The 17,832-nt window shown below is 40.2% G+C and overlaps 1 protein-coding gene across 2 annotated transcripts; it reads left to right on the forward strand.

Moving 5' to 3' along the window:
- The first annotated feature begins 415 nt into the window (after nucleotides 1-415).
- On the forward strand, nucleotides 416-10,699 carry api5 (apoptosis inhibitor 5). 2 transcript variants are annotated; one of them, XM_078256599.1, is made up of 15 exons: nucleotides 416-730; nucleotides 2,057-2,218; nucleotides 2,367-2,460; nucleotides 2,730-2,795; nucleotides 3,377-3,528; nucleotides 3,957-4,163; nucleotides 4,637-4,663; nucleotides 6,681-6,785; nucleotides 7,377-7,466; nucleotides 8,190-8,371; nucleotides 8,524-8,617; nucleotides 8,720-8,776; nucleotides 9,153-9,232; nucleotides 9,336-9,478; nucleotides 10,531-10,699. In XM_078256599.1, exons 1-15 carry the CDS (start codon nucleotides 659-661, stop codon nucleotides 10,608-10,610), a joined length of 1,611 nt encoding a protein of 536 aa, XP_078112725.1. In that variant the 5' UTR covers nucleotides 416-658; the 3' UTR covers nucleotides 10,611-10,699. The 2 variants fall into 2 exon arrangements, with proteins under 2 accessions (XP_078112725.1, XP_078112726.1); XM_078256600.1 differs by lacking the exon at nucleotides 4,637-4,663 and having other exon boundaries at nucleotides 417-730.
- The last annotated feature ends 7,133 nt before the right edge of the window (nucleotides 10,700-17,832 follow it).

The following is a 17,832-nucleotide window of genomic DNA, read 5'->3' on the forward strand; positions in this document are numbered from 1 at the left end:
CATAGTCAGATTTTACGCAGGTCACGTTACTGTGTATAACATACAATATGTCATATATTATCAAGTGAAGGTGAAGAGGTAAATTCGTCAACCGACAATGTACCTGACTCTGCTACCAGTGGAAATGGAATATATGGTATGCTTGGAGACATTGTTGTTGAAAGCTGTTGCAGTTAAGTGTGTGTGTAGTAGGACTACCCGTTCTCCTAATCCCTTCTGTCAATATAAGCGTCCTTTCATGTGTTTATGTCATTTGAACATACTAACAAAAGTTGTGGTTTTACCTGGGTTTGGTTTTACTCATGGTCTGTAAAGAGGTTGGTTTTACTGCGTACGCTGCGTACCAGTTCGGCGTACACTAGCGGTCACGTGTGTTGTGAGTCTCCACGCGATTCGCCGCACCTGCGCATGCGTTCTACTCATTGTTCCGTAGCATTTTAGCTTGCACACTACAGATTGCGGGAAGACAGACTGTTGGGGGTATTCATTCACGGGCTTCTCGAAATTTCATTTGCCCGTCCCCTTTCCGAAGAACATATATCCCGATAATACGGTGTTGTTGGAGCTACAGCCGTCTGAAACGGAGAAAAAAGCGACCAGAGAGGGGTTTTCTTGTGTGGTTTTATCGGCGGTCTTATCTGTGAGCGGACGCACGCTGATGGCGGTCACTATCGAAGATCTCTATCGGAGCTACGGGGTCCTTGCTGATGCTAAGGATAACCTCAGCCCGGTAAATAAAAGCCTACTTGTTCATTTAAAAGCATTATTTTGCCGAGAACTTTGTTTCTTTACCGCATTACCTTATTTTACGTCTGTAAACTTTGTTGTAAGATACATAACATTGTTGTGTGCCTGCTAGGCTAACTGTAGCTAGCTAAAGTAGTGACCATGCTAATGTTAATGGCCTCCCCATAGCGACCCTTACGATAGGCGGTACTAACTCGACATTCATTATTTTTAAGTCAACCAAACGGCTATTTACTCACTTAACGTAACTTCTCATTCATGACTATGGTTCTCTGGATATCGATAGAAACTTTTGACTTTTTTTTATTTTTTTAATTATTTTTTTTAGGTCGAGCACATTAGGGATTTTGCACACCCTGCACAAAACCATTTTATCAATTTCTAATCTCCCAATTATAGCCTGGATGGCACCACCAGGCTTATTTTCTCAGACTTTAGAAAGCTCACCCAGAACCACATTGGACATCATACAACTGTTTTCACAGGCTGAGGAATACCACCTTATTTGAAAATCATGCATAGCTGCATCAAGTCATAAACAGACTAGTTTCGGAGCATTCCTATTTCACTGTAGTAACTATAGTAGTTTACATACAGGGGTTTCAACATAACCAGGTGAACTGTAACATCCAGATACACTACACTCAATGTCCCAAGCAACATCTGCTGTTAAAAGGTTCAGCTGTTTGCACCACCACTGTCACAGTGAGTGCTGCAAAACGGTGAGCTTTGGACCAAAGGCACTTCCAATCTGGAACCATTTTTTTTATATATATATATATATATATATATATATACATATGTGTGTGTGTGAATTAGAGATGGTCCGATACCATTTTTTGCTTCCCGATACCGACTTTGATACCTGAACTTGCGTATCGGCCGATACCGAGTACTGATCCGATACCAGTGTGTCATATATTTTATCATGTTTTAACAACTGTATACTGCTATCCCTGTATGGATGTGATATGATTTATATCTTTGTTGTCGGTCTGGCTCAGGTTAAACTCTTTGTGAAACATGAACAATGAATGCCCCAGAACTTCTTCTTTTATTCTCCAGTTTGACAGTCCGTTATAACGGAAAAATAACATAAATAAACTACTTAACGTAGATTTTCTTTAGGGCTTTATTACGTGGTATCGGATCAGTGCATAAATTCCAGTACTTCCTGATACCAGCATTTTAGGCAGTATCGGAGCTGATACCGATACTGGTATCGGAACGTCTCTAGTATGAATTGTAATGTAATGCCACTGTTGTATATCTTGTACAAGTTTATGATGTACTCTCTTTTATTCTTCAGCACAAAGATGCCTACCAAGTAATCTTGGATGGCGTGAAGGGTGGCCCGAAGGAGAAGCGCCTGGCAGCACAGTTTATTCCCAAATTCTTCAGCAGCTTTCCAGAACTGGCCGATTCAGCCATTAATGCCCAGCTTGATCTTTGTGAAGATGAGGATGTGTCGGTAAGTATTAAAGGACACCGCTGTGCATGGGTACCTCATATTCCCAAGTTGATGTGAGGTTTCTCGCTTGATTGTATAGATTTCACAATTGGAATTTTATTCCATCATATCAATCTCTCTCTGTCTTTGTGTGCTTGTTTTTATCCAGATCCGACGGCAGGCCATCAAGGAGCTTCCGCGGTTTGCAACTGGCGAGAACATCCTCAGAGTTGCGGATATTCTCACCCAGCTCCTTCAGACAGGTATTGGATTATACACTTAAGAGACTTTGATGTCCCTTTTTGTGTATTTATACTCTAAACACAGCCATGTTGTATGTTTTACTTGCATGGCTATGATCCATCGTGAATATCATAACCCGTTTTTCAGTTAGTATAATTTCTTTGATATCCTGGAAATCAGATTTGCTTGTCAGTCCCAACAGCATATTTGTCTCTTGATAATTTGTTTTGCTCATCTTAAACAGAAATCTTGAATGACTACTGATGAATCTGTATTTTTGTGCTTTCAGATGATACAGCAGAGTTCAACCAAGTGAATGCATCACTTATTGCTATCTTCAAGATAGATGCTAAAGGTAAGTGTTGCTTTCCCCCACTGTTTAGCCAAAATAATGCTCTTGTATGCTTGTCAATTATTCAGCCCAGTTCAAAGCTGTTCTTAAAGGGGACACTGTGAAAAATAACTTTCTTACTCGTCCGTCTTGAGCATACTTATATCCCAGCTTGATATTTCTTTTTGCTTGTTGAGATGAGATGGTTTGTCGTAACCTGTGTTGTTTTAAGGGCTGTCTCATTGGCCATGTGAAACAAAGGATGTCATTTACAGCTGCCTGTGTAAATTGCCCCTACTAACATCATCATGCATCTATCTCAGCCAGTATATCTGCCAGTTGAATCTATTCTAGATCTGAAGGAGTTTTTTTATTTTTGGAAATAACCCCTCAAGATATTTAGGACTGGGACCAGAATATTATTTAATCCTGTATGTCTTCACAAATGTTCTGATTATACTGTTTTGTAAACATGAGATCAAATCATTTTGCTGTGTATTTCACGATTGTTGCATCCCTATTTCCGATTGGGGTTATCCTCTTGAGTTTGTAATTATTCACTTGCATTGACACAATCCCGTCTGCTGCTGTCTTTTATCGTCCAGGTACTCTCGGAGGCCTCTTCTCTCAGATCCTTCAGGGAGAAGACATAGTGCGGGAAAGGGCCATCAAGTTTCTTTCAACCAAACTGAAGACCCTGCCAGAGGACGTCATGACAAAGGAGGTGGAGGACTACGTCTTTGCAGAGACAAAGAAGGTTAGCGTGTAGTGCAGATTTGATTAGTATTCTTTGATCATATGAGTGATATTTTGCTGTCAGTTTGAATGTAACAAAGGTAATTGTATCACACCCCATCACAGCGTCTGTTGTACTGGAATCAGGGTGTGTTAAAACTGCCGCTTTAGATGGTAATTTTGCTGACTCTATGTAGGTGCAGTCTGAAACTTATTTTCTGTTCTTAAACTTGCATTTATTTTGTTAATTAGTGAAATGGATTTGTGAATTTGTAGTATAATCGATCTGATTTAATGGGGTTAGTAACCATTTAATGCCTTATGTATCTTTTCTTTAACTCAGCTGACTTATGTGAACACTGTGTTAGGTGGATGTTAGCCTGTGTAAAAACAGGCAAGACCCATCTTGTTCATAACGGGTTTCTTTTCTCTTCCCTTCTTCCTCCTCAGGTGCTGGAGGATGTGACGGGAGAGGAGTTTGTGCTGTTGATGCGTGTAGTGTCTGGCCTGCGGGTGCTGCAGACAGTAAATGGGCGGCAGCAGCTTGTGGAGCTGGTGGTTGAGCAGGCTTTCCTGGAGCAGGCCCTCAACCCAGCTGATCCCGACACTGTTGACCGCCTGCTGCAGTGCACGCGCCAGGCCTTGCCCCTCTTCTCTGTGAGTACAACCAATAAACTTTACCTCAACCATGTTCACTGATTAAAACACAACAAACCGTTAACACTAGAACCGCCAGAACCATAGCCTTTGGGCGTTGTGATTAAAAAATGTAAATTGCTCCGTGATTGTTATTGCACATAATTCATCATAATGATAGAAAAACGCTTAGAAAACCAAATAAACGGGTTTTTGGTGGTGTTTTTCACAAAAGCACCCCTTTCAGTTGCCAGGAGCAGCGCCCATTAACGTTGGTACTCTCCTCCGCCCTCTCTTCTGCAGCTGAATTAAAACATTAGCATATTGGCCATACAGTGCATTGAGGCAATGAATGGGACTAAGCACACTTTCTGACTATAAAAGTTGTGTCCTGACATGGGAGTCCCGTATGTGCACTATATAATATCAGGAATGTCATTTATGTGACTCATTTAAACACTAACTAATGTTTCTAAATTGTATTATTTTTATAGGTTGGTGTGGATGTGCGCGATCATATGGCAAGTTGTGTATTGACTGAAAATATAAATGCTGAGGGAAGTTATAGTTGTTCTTTTTTTTTTAGGCAAAATGTGAAAAACTAGACTAATCATATGCACCGTGATTATATTAACCATTTAGTTTACTTGCCAAAATAAAAATGCTGAAATTGATGTTTCAGCATTTGTTTATTCCTTTTTATGTTTTACGCTACTTACAACTCATAACAGTATCAGATACATCCAAATAGATTTTTTTTTTTGCAGTTGTTGCTACAGAAACCTCCAAGATTTTGTTTGTCCTGAACTGAACGACATATAGCACAAATGGCAGTCACAGGACTATTACTGCATTGAGTGGCAGCGTGATTCTAAAAATGGATAAGAAATAGCACATTTTACACAGCTAAGAGTTCACCAGTTTTTTGTGGGTTCAAGCTGTTAGACAATCTGGCTGTGAATAGTGGGAGGTGGCTGTGTGTCTGCTGTTATAGAGATGTGGAGGGATGATGTGTTTATGGCCCATCAGCCAAACAAAAGGATACAGACGCTCTTGAGCGTCGGGGCTGGCGGTGCTGGTGTTAAGGGCTGTAACCAAACACTGTAATTTGTTTCGATTGATGGCTTGGTCTAAAAACTGGCGTAAATGTCACTGTTTTATAAGCACAAAGTTGCGTCTTCGAATCGTTTTATTACAAACCTATTCAGTTAACTATTATGAGCAAAGAAGCTCCAGCCAGAGAATGTTTGGCGTATTTGCATTAAACGGGGGTCCCATGGGGTCTTAAAGTCTAAAATTCTGAACTTTAAATTGAAGGCCTTAAAATGTCTTAAAAACGGACAGATTTTTATCCGAGGTTTTAAATTTCATTTAGTCGGGTCTAAAAAAGGTTTTACCCTCGTTCATTTCCAGAAACGCGGGCCGCAGAAAGGAAAAAGTATCGAGTCGTAACCTACAAAGCGGAGCTCTAGAGTCTTTGCTCTGTATCAAAACCAGCAGAACGCTGCCCTCAGAACATTGGTTCGGTGTGTTGTACTTCTTTCTGGGGGATATTGGTGCGTACGCGGTGATAAAACTCCAAATCCTGTGATAATTGCAATACCTGCCCGCGAAATAACGTCTGCATCTCCTCAGAGTTTGTTAAAGTTCGGCTAGGCCTACATGTGGAAAATGGGAAAGTGTACTTTTAACGAGACATGGCTAGATCACAGCGATTTCCGCTGTTGGTTACAAGTAGGGTTGGGTACCGAAAGTATCGGTTCAGGCACCGTTTTAAAAATATCGTTTTAGCACCGGTATCGGGAAAAAACCCAAACGATACCCAACCCTAGTTACAAGTAGAGATGGCCCGATACCATTTTTTGCTTCCCGATACCGATTCTGATACCTGAACTTGCGTATCGGCCGATACCAAGTACCGATCCGATACCAGTGTGTCATATTTTATTATGTTTTAACAACTGTATTCTACTATCCCTGTATGGATGTGATATGATTTCTATCTTTGTTGTCGGTCTGGCTCAGGTTTAAACTCTTTGTGAAACATGAACGCCACAGAACTTTCTGTTATTATCCAGTTTGACAGACTATATTATATATGTTATAACGGAAAAAGAACATAAATAAACTACTTTAACGTAGATTTTCTTTAGGGCTTTATTACGTGGTATCGGATCGGTGCATAAACTCCAGTACTTACCGATACCAGCGTTTTAGTTTAGATACTGGTATCGGTATCGGAACATCTCAAGTTACAAGTACCCATTTTTTTTGGAAATGAGTCGTGTAGGTCTTAAATTTCAATCTTTATGGTCTTAAAATGTCTTAAATTTGACATACTAAAACCTGCAAGAACCCTGATTAAAGGGGAATTAAAGGATTACATTTTCTGTCGATCGAATAATCAATTAATTGACAAATCGTTGCTACTCTACAGACAGTACATTGTCTGTTTTTACATGTATTCATCATGTAGGCATACCATCATGACAAATAACTTTTTGTGTGAATTAATCATGTTTTTCTCCTCTCTTGCAGAAAAATGTCCATTCCACACGTTTTGTAACCTACTTCTGTGAACACGTCCTGCCCAACCTCAGTTCCCTGACAAGTCCTGTGGCTGAGCTGGACATCCAATTGGAGGTAAATTCTTGCTTTTATATTTATTTATTTATCACACAAGTCAGATCTAAAAGTAGACTTGTGAATTCCCATGGTCCTTTTAGTGTGTTTAAAATTTGAAGTCTGTACCTATGGTCAGTCGCGTCATAAATTTGACTTTTACCGACTACAATCCCCCCATTTTATGTTGGATTTAAGTGCAAAAGGGTGTGTTGCAACTATTAAATTAATTCACTTTTTTAACACTGGTTCAATTGTGGATGAATTCAGCAACTATGGTGCTCAACTATAACGACAAAGCGTTTTGAATTTGCTACCTGTCTGATTTGCGCCTCTGACTGGCCTCCATTCAGCCTAAATCAGCACTTCCATTCCTTAGAGGCCTAATGAATATGGCCACTGGTGTGAGGTCGATACTCCTAATGTCTGACATTTGGTGAGCAGTTGTTGTAGTAGTAAACAAAGTCAGCATGGCAGCCACCTGTCAGAGGTGTCAGCCAACTGCATGTTGTTAATGGGTCATTAGTCTGCACCACGCAACACTGTTTCTCATTAGCAATGCACTTTACACTGTGAGGGGATCTGCTAAGCTGTGTCTGTTTGTGTGTGTAGGTGCTGAAGCTGCTGGCTGAGATGAGTCCGTTCTGTGGAGACATGGAGAAGCTAGAGGCCAACCTCAACATGCTGTTTACCAAGCTGCTGGTGAGAACGGATTGTCCTGTTGTTGAACATGGAGAAATACAAGTGGAAACGCACTTAAAAATCAAGATACAGTGGCTTGCTAAACCAGCTATTAGGCTAACTGAAATAAAAACCATGCCATTCTCTAGGTATGGTGAAGGGTATGTGATGATGTGGGGCTATTTTATATATATATATATATATATATATATATATATATATATATATATATATATATATATATATATATATATATATCATAACCAATTACGTGACCATTAACCAATCATGCTTTGTATGATGTAATGCTTTAAATAGAAAGTGTTTTTAATTTTGTTTAATGTAGCCTATAATGTTTATTCTCTATACTGGAATCATAACATTTGTTGCCATGACTCCTTTGTGGATTTGCCTGCCCATGGACTGCTGATGAAATTTAGTTAGTAAGCGAATTCTGGGACAGTGAAGATGAGGCCGACTTTATTGATCCCACACTGTGGAATGTCCATTGTCACTTTTTAAATAAAATAAGTAGTAATCAACTTGGGGAACTTAAAACAGCAGCCCTAATAGTAATAATGTATTGTAGAGGTAGTTTCAGTGCAGGCTCCACAATAATTGTTAAAATAAATACGGGTAGAATAATAAACTATCCCTTTGTTCCAGTAAACCTTAATGGTTCAAGATGTTTGACAATAGAGTAAGGCACACAAATAGTTTCCGGTCATAATTTTGTTTGTGTAGGAGTTCATGCCTCTGCCACCAGAAGAGGTGGAGAACGGAGAGAACTCAGCAAGCGAGGAGCCGAAACTGCAATTCAGCTATGTGGAGTGTCTCCTCTTTGGCTTCCACCAGCTGGGCAAGAAGCTGCCAGACTTTCTCCTCGAGAAAGTGGATGCTGAGCGACTCAAAGACTTCAAGATCAGGTGAGGGAGTATCACACAAAGAATGTCTCCTAGAGTGCAATTAGTAAAATAAATGAGCATGTCGGGTGTTTGATGGTTTAGCTCACTGTGGTCATTTTACCCCATAACGGGCACTTGTCATATAGAATTGAATGTGCTTTGTGTTTCAACAGGTTACAGTATTTTGCCAGAGGCCTGCAGGTTTACATCAGACAGCTGCGAGTAGCACTGCAAGGCAAGACAGGAGATGCTCTGAAAACCGATGAGGTAACTTAAGTTTGATTGCTTTGCTTAAGTAGAAAGTTAATGCATAGTCAACCGAAATGCAAACTAAAATATCTGACTAACTTGTCTTCTCTGTGTAATCAGAATAAGATCAAAGTGGTGGCCCTCAAGATCACAAACAACATCAACATCCTCATCAAGGTAAGGTGTTTTCAGGCTATCACTGTGGTGGTACACTGAGGTGAAATATATTAAAACATGTTTTTTGCACATCATGTATGTATCAAGAGAAGCAGAAACGCCTCACAATCATAATGTGATCCACTGCAATAACACAAAAGTAAAGACGGTACCTTTCTGACAGTGTGGACAATAATTGAAGAAGTATACAATGCTACAACTACTACTACACAATACTTTTACAAGGGAGGCATTTATAATAAGGACTGTTTAGTAGTACTGCATTATAATGTACCTGATTTCTGATCTTATTAAATGAGGAGAATAAAATATAAGCTCCACATTCGACAAATGGTTCTATTTTTTTTATGTCTCTTAATCTTCATTTTCGTTCCAGGATCTCTTTCACAACCCCCCATCATTCAAGAGCACAATCACACTCTCCTGGAAACCAGTCCAGAAGTCAGAGGCAGTAGCGTAAGTCTGCTCCCACTGATTTAACAATCCGAAGCCACACACAGCAGCCGTGTGTCCTTGTTGCACCATTAGGTCATCATCTACTTGTCTTTGGTGTTTCTAGGCCCAAGCGCCCGTCAGGGGAGGAGATAGGCTCCAGTGGCAGCACAAAGAAACAGGTCTCTCCTCTGCCCCGGAGGGACGCACGGCAAATTTACAATCCCCCCAGCGGCAAGTACAGCGCCACCATTGGCAATTTTACCTATGGTGAGGAGCACTTTGTGGCACTTTTATTGTATTTGTTGTATTGAATTATTTTTGCTGTTCTGCAGCATGTTCACCTTTTTATTTAGAACTGCACATTTGGTCATTTTACAATCTAAATTTAGTAAATAGAGCTACTGTTACTGTGTTGTTGCATTTTCACCTTGTTGAAATGGGGGGGGGGGGAGAGGAGTTATGACATGCTGCTGATGTCATGTATGACGGTTATACGGCACACACTGTAACCACTTGGCTACCAAGGCACTTCACTACTATTTTCTAATCACATCTGTGTCTGTAAACTTGTTAAAAGGTTTGGTTGACAAAAAAACATTTCAAATTGGCATAGATAGACAGACGGATAGATAGAGATACTTTATTAATCCCGAAGGACAAGAAATAAATCGGCCAATATACATAACTGTTGAGCAGTAAATAACAAGAAATTTCAGGACAGAAATGTCAAATGTGTTTGACGTCATATAGAAACACTGTCATTATTACACATGCCACCAGAGCACTGAAAAGTTAATTTTTCAACTGTAAACTATCCTGCTCAGCAAATATCCTATAACAGTTAATGTATGGTTATCAACAAATAATGTGGTGTGTGTGTGTGTGTGTATGTATGTATATATATATATATATACATACATACATACATACATACATACATACATACATACATACATACACACCCACCCACCCCAGGGCTGTCCTCGACTAAAGAAATTCTTAGTCGACTAACTCGCATGATTTTAGCGATTATTTGATTTAACCGATAGATCTGCAAAAAATGTTTTTCCCCACAAACAATGCAAAAGCACTTTCAATCTTGTTTTCACCACAGATCTGATAAGTTTCTTTGATAAAAGTCATTTAACATTAAATGACTAATTGACTAAAGATATGAGTCAACTCAGAAGGGGCAGCCTTATTACACACAATCATTTCTTTTAAATTCTCAAATATCGTGATCAGCCTAAAAAGTGTAATAGTGGTCAGGTTAGTTATAAATAATATGTCCACGCTGACCTGTTTGTTTTTGTCTCCAGAGCAGCGTGGTGGCTTCAGGGGCGGCCGAGGACGAGGCTTCGGAGGCAGAGGCAACAGGAGCAGAGGCCGAATCTACTGAGACACACGCACACACAGAGTACATATTGCTCATTGAACTGCATCACATCAGGATCTTTTCTGCACCAAGATGGACTATTTGCCACCTACTCTTTAAACTGGTCTCAACGTCTTTCTCACTTTCCAACTCGCCCATCCAGTTTTTTTTGTTGTTTTTGGAGGGGGTGGGGGTTCAATAACGGGCTCAGACTTTTACTCCCCATAATCCTCTTGGTCAAGGTGATAGTTAATAGTAAATCTAAATGTTTTTTCCCCTTCATTTAAAAAAAAAAAAAATAATATTTTTCAGTGTAATTTTGTGAAACAAGACTGCCAAGTTGTAGCTGATATTTTTTGTCAGGTTGTTGTAGGAAAAGATAAAGATCCTCTTGTTTGGAACATGAGTGCATTTCTTTTTACTTTATTTAATCTTGTTTTTTGTTCGTTTTTATTAGAGCTTCAGTTGAATTGGCTGACTATGCTACTTTGTATGAATCAATAATGATGCTTCATTGGATTTTTATCATAAACTTGTATGGAAGTATGAACTTTTTGTCCTTTTAACTTGTTTTATGTAGAAATTTGCAGTAGTTGAGCTGCAAACTAGGCTTGTATCAAGACAGATGCAACTCCACACAATTCTGCTGCTTCAAATGACCTTTTTCACAATTCAAAACTTGACTTGCATTTTCAAAACATTTTCTAGACTTGCCTTTTGCCTCCCTTTCTGTCCTCTGACAATGCATTCACTCTCTCGTCCACTCATTCATTACATTGATCCTTTCTACCCTCCTGTCTTTCCTTTTCCCTCCTCCTTCTATGTGTACTTACCTATATCTGTACCAATGCAGAGTGAGGAGAGGGTAATTTTAGCCCACGATCTGGCATCTATATTTAGAATACACATGCATACACAAATGTGCCTCCTCGGCTGTACATGTCTGCATCAACACTGCCTCCCACTTCTCCCTCCCCTCAGCTGTGTGTGTGTGTGTGTGTGTGTAGGTGCCGAGGGTGTCAGCTTTGAAGTAGAAAAGGGTAAAATCGGGCTCTCAATAATTGAACGGGCTATAAATAGTCACTGCCATGTTTAGAACACACTATGTTACTCTGGTGGTGGAGGCTCTGCCTGCTTTGTGCACATTTTAACACAAGAATTTATATGCTACATTACTTGTGAGGGCCTTCAATCCACTTCATTGTGTTAATGGAACTTGTACCGACTTTTATTCAGAAATAACATGTAATCCTAATGAGATGTGCGAACATTAACCTTCCGCTATGTAAAACCGTTTAGCCACAAACCTTTTTTTTAAGTTTGTCGTCTTCTTAAATATTTGCTGTCATTTCCAATAGATCATTGCTTAACCTGGAGCCTGGTCCTACATTAAAGTTTCCTTATTTCAAGTTTTAAAAGGTAAATGTTTTTTTGAAATTTAGTATTCTTCTGTGTCTTAAACTGTAAATTGTCTGGGGCACATAGTAATTGGATGTAGAAGATGTCAAAACGTATTGTATTCCTTACTCACCCAGTCTTAACTTTAGTCTTACCCCTGAATCCAAGTTTGAACTAAACAGAACCAGTCTATGCCTGCCACAATCCTAATTTAACCCAAATATTGTCCATAACCTAAACCTATAGTCTATTTCTAATACTTTGCTTTAAAGCCAAATCTTATTCCTAATCTTTACACAGAAAAACAAACAAGAACATGTCCACTGTAAGTGGTCAAAAAGTGATTCTTATAAAGAGACACACACACACACACACACACACACACACCGACACAGCTCTTTGTGGGTGCTGCAGGTCTGCATGTGAAGACACGTGCTGGTGTGTGTAGGTGGATGCTTTGGAGGAGGAGGGGCTCAAACTCAATTTTCTGAATCGACTGGAAGAGAGGCAACAATAAATGGTTTTAACTCAGAAAAACAAAACCTACAAACCATTTATATAACAGTTGCACCTACCATCGTGTAGTAATCGTCTTATTTAAATGCATCAGCTTCAGTGTGATATAAACAAAAGCTGCTTAATCGGCCACACTGTACGCTATTTAGGATATACATCACATAAACTAATTCGTTGTGTCCTTTTTCACATGCAGAAGAAAGATTACCAGTGTTTGTTGGACGGGCGTTGTTCTCAGGACAGTATGTAAAAAAACAAATTACAATTTAAGTGGGATGAACGTGTCTATATAAAATGTGTTATTTGCAACAACAACAAAAACTGATTCATTAAATAAATACTATAGAAATAGAGGTGAAGTGGTTGCTGCTTTACAACACTGTTGAACAATACGGCAACGTTTTACTGTAGACAACATAAAAGAAGAAGCTTATCCATCCATAAATGGTCTCTTGTCTTGGCAGAGTCTCCCCTCTAGAGGGCGATCCAGACCAGGGTTTTCCTCGCAGAGCAACCACATCTATTTTTATCCTCAACCGAACGAGTCACTTAAAGCTTTCATGATGTCTTTTTGTCTCTTTGTATTTCTGCTCGGGTTAAGGCGCATGGAGGAGCACTGCGTTTCTGGCGCGTGATGCAGAGAAGAGAGAGAGAGAAAGAGAGAGATCCTAACTCACATCCCCTCCTTTTCATGACCCAAGATGAGAATATTTAGTGATTTAAAGTCTGCTGTATTTGTCAATTATAGTCAAGTACTGTGCCTCATCAGTGCTAAAGTTAAATAAGGCTGCAACGACGAGAAATCATTACTAAATTTACCATTATTGCTTTTGATGCAATATTTGAAATTCGAATTTCTTTATAATCATTTCCCTATCCCATTTATATTTGTTTACTAATTTGATCTTTCATCCTCACTGAGTTGCAGGCTGATGGCGGCGTTGTTGTTGTTGTTGTTGCTGCTGCTGCTGCTGCTGCTGCTGCTGCTGCTGCTGCAGCAGCAGAGATACTGTACATATTTTGGCACAGGCATCACGGTGCGTTTAAGGTCTAGGTTTAAGTTCTCTTTTCAGGACAATAGGGGGCGGTATGCAACCAAGATAAACCCTCCTCTCATTGATCGTGACCAGGTATTTCCCAAACCAGCCAGCCAGCCATCCAAAGCCTGGCACATGCGTTTACACACACACACACACACACACACACACACACACACACACACACACACACACGGCGGAGCTGAAAATAATCAAGTGGTGGAGGAGGAGTGGGCCGCAGCAGCGGGGGAGGAAGCGAAGACGACCCTCAGAAAGAGAGAGAGAGAAGCAAAGAGCGACTGCACGAGTCCATGTGAGAGTAGAAGTGAAGGTAAATCAATAGTCCTGAAGCACTTGGTGGAACTCAGTGGGTTTCCTCACTTTATTACCAAACTTTGGGAGGGGGGTGTTGATGGTGATAAAACCAGGCATTCATACTGTACTCCAAATCTGCAAAAATCTACACTCAGTGTACATCTACTACAGTTAAAGGTCCAACATTTCGATTTTCATGCTCTTGTTGCCAGTATTGTAGTGATATAGATCTCAGAAATGATCTTAATGTTGTCTGAGTGTAAGCCATACTGCTGTATTGTGTATTGTATTACGTGTTCGCCTACTCTAACTGTTGTTGAGTGTTGCGTTCAGTGACGCTATTTTGTTGGAAAAAAACACATCAATCCAAGATGTGTGTCCTAAATAAGATGATGTAACTTTGGCTAACATACAAATGTAATAGTTACTGTTCAAACAAATATAAGACATAAAGGGGCTTTATTGTCTTTGCACTACTGTCAAAACGAAATTGCGTTGGTACTCTCTGAAAGTTATAATTATATATTAATATTAAAAACACAACAAAACATGTATGTTAGTTGTATGCCAAACTACTGCCTTACTGTTTCCATACGGCTGAACTGTAACCTGCAAAACTATACAGTGCATTCATTGTTGTAATTCCAAATTCAACTTGGAGTTCCTGTTTTTCTGATACAATTGGCCTACTAGATTTTAGACTTTTCGAGCAGATTGAAAGCATTTCTCCAACTTTAAGTGGTGTTCAAAAACAATTCTTAGGGAAATCCTGCAGCACCTGATACAGTTTGAGTCTTGAGTACCCGCAGTTGGGATGGTTGGACGGGACATTGTCCTAAGCTGCATGTAATATGTCAATATAACTGGAACCCTAGCATCAGTCATTTTCAGATCTTAACTGATCCAAGTTAATAGCCTTGTCTTTATGTACAGACAGAAAGGAAGAATTGACCTCCTGGAGGCCACTAACAGAAATATTTGTCACACAACAAACTGAGCTCTCTTTACTGACATAGTTATCAGAATAACAAGCTATGAAGTCCACTGCTAATCAAAAGGGACTCGGAAAAGTATTTTTTGAAAAGTATTTTTGATTAGTAAGGTTCTTAACTAAGATAGACGACCTGGAAGTACTGAAATTCGCCATACGCTACAATAAGATACCAGTGTGTGTGTGTGTGTGTGTTTGCATTCCTGTCTTCTTAAGTCTAAAATCATTATGTTCAAAAGAGAGGAGATGCTATTGTCTCTCTGTTCATTGTATTCAATTTATCATTTATTAGATTTTTATTAGATGGTGCACTTTTGCATTAATCACAACTGGCACTACATTAGTTTTGTCCAGTGAAAGGCCACCTGCATGTTTTTTTCTCAGCTTCTTGTGAAATCTGCTTCGCATCCGTCCTTAACCTTGTGATGTTTTTCATCAATGGCAAGGGAAAGGACAACCTACTATGGTGGGCTAGACAACAGTTCCTGGACCATAGAAATGTAGAGTGCACAATGTTACCGAGCTGTCTGTGACTCTGAACCTCTAGGTGTGTGTGGGAACTGTCCGTGGTGCTGAAATCACAACATGAATCTGGCAGTTTAACCAACGCAGGGTTTGCCCAAAAAGTGCATCAATCAATGAACACATTAAAGGATTGTGGGTTTAATCGTATTATGTAACCATTATGTCCAGACATCTTGAAAATATTTAGATAGAGTTTGAGGTTCCTGATTTGAGAAAAGCCTATTTTGTTCTGGCCTTTTGCTTCACACAGATGTCAGAGGTCAGCTACACACTATAAGTGTTTTGCTTAAGAACTGATGGCCTGATGTCTGCCCCCAGCAGCATTATCAGCTGTTTCTGTTCAGAAATTTGATTTATCACCAATCAAAAGCCATCACCTTTCATTTGTGGAGTCGTGATAGCCTTTAACTACAGGTATCAGTGGCAGAGAACAAGCCGGGATGTACGCAGAAAAATAAATCACTTGTGAAAAGGGAACTTTTCCTTCCCTTTCATAAAAAAAAAAAAAAAAAAACGCACCATCCGCCCCCTCATGTACAATGCTGGGAATAGTAACAGCACTGTGAGGCTGGGCTAAATATAGCAGCCAGTGAGTGTTAACGTGTCAACTTCAGCAGTGCAGGGAAGCGGCTGTGAATGTACACAGTATCGCTATAAATACCAAACCAGCCCTTCTCTCTGCTGCTGTATGCAAACCGTGGTTGGTTTACTTTAAAAAACAACAACAACCTTTAGTTGTGTAAGAAAAATGTAAAATAGTTGAAGAGAAGCAACGATTTATATGCTCTCCGCCTCTCAAAAGACAGAAATGATAGCAAAATTACCTCATCAATTTATATCAGCTGAGTAAGATATCCTGGAAGTCAAAAACAGCGATCAAACTGATTTCTGGGCGTGTTTTTGCCCCGTTACACCCCCGAAATCATCATTAACCCGTATTGCAGATAAAGCCGCATCATCTGCCGTTCGCCTGATATATATTTACACGATTCCGTTGATGTAGGAGAGGTATGAAATTCAGCTTTTCTGAATCTAAGGGTGGATGGGGATGGATGGTGGATTTTGGGAGGGGAGGAGGGTAGTTTATTTTTATCACGACCGCCTTTCAGAAATAGAAGGCAGTCTAAAAAAACAAAAAAAAAAACAAACATCATGAGTTATTCTTAATCGAAGACGCCTGTGCAGCAAACCGTGCATTTATTTGTGATGGAAGGAGACTTTATACACCCCCACCCTCCCTGATCACCACGCCGCTCCTCCAGCTTTCAACTTCAACCCCACCAACTATGTTACGTAATCTAGCATGTGAATGTCAAGAGACAGAACGAGTCGTGGAGAGAGAGAGGAGGAGGAGGAGGAGGAGGAGGAGGGGGGTTATTTGGTCTATAGATCTCCCAAAACTCATACCCAGGGAACACAGTGTACTCTGGTGTCCCCTGAGACTTGGTATGTTAGATTTCACCCCAATCCCTCCACGCACGAGTACGCACACGCGCACAAGTTGGTAATTCCAACTGTATTGAAAACAAAACGCAAATCAAGCTAGAATAACGGCAGCAAACAGGGCACCAGGAGACCAGGTGGCTTCCCGCATACATCCCATTTGTGCGCCCATTCACAGACTATGCGGGAGGAATTGTGTGAATGACTGAGTGGGAAATGAAAGGATGGATGAATGAATAAATTAATGACTGTACGAAATGAGTGAATGAAGAGCAGCAGCAGCAGCAGAAGAATAAGGCAGGGTGCGCGCATCGCGCATCCCTCTCAATAGGTTTTCGTTTTTTTCTTCTGCAGAGGGAAGTAGGGCTGTACGGGCAATAACCAAGCATGGAGAGCAAACACACACACACACACACACACACACACACACACACACACACACACACACACACACACACACACACACACACACACACACACACACTAAACCGAGACTATGAACAAAGCCGTTCATAAATATTCAGCGGCTGATTCATGCGGATTCTTCTCTTGAGGTGGTTTATTGTGTGCAGCAGAGGTCCCAACCAAGCATGTGATGCTGAGGATGTTGTGTGTGTGTGTGTGTGTGTGTGTGGGGGGGGGGTTGTTCTATAAATAGCTCTGTAGCTCTGCTTCCATTGACATCATTTAGGCAGGAGAGATGGAAAAATAAATAGGGGGAGGGAGGAGCAGGCGCAGGGTTCCTTAATCTGGGCTTGAAATTCAAACAAAAGCTGGCCAGCCATCCCTCTGTACACACTCTCAACAAAAAACGGTCCTACATAGTAAACCTGGCAATGGGTTTTCTAGACATGAAACCTACATTTTCAAATTTCTCTTTTATTTGTTTTAGTTTGCGTTATTTTGTGAATTACACTCCATCTAAACCACAAAACAAATTGGACAAAAATAAGTCTCACAAACCTTAATACTTCATGAAATGCTACTAATCAACCACCTTTAAAGGCCTCAAAGCTCTTCT

Source organism: Sander vitreus, chromosome 8 (assembly GCF_031162955.1).
Source record: "Sander vitreus isolate 19-12246 chromosome 8, sanVit1, whole genome shotgun sequence".
Taxonomy (NCBI): domain Eukaryota; kingdom Metazoa; phylum Chordata; class Actinopteri; order Perciformes; family Percidae; genus Sander; species Sander vitreus.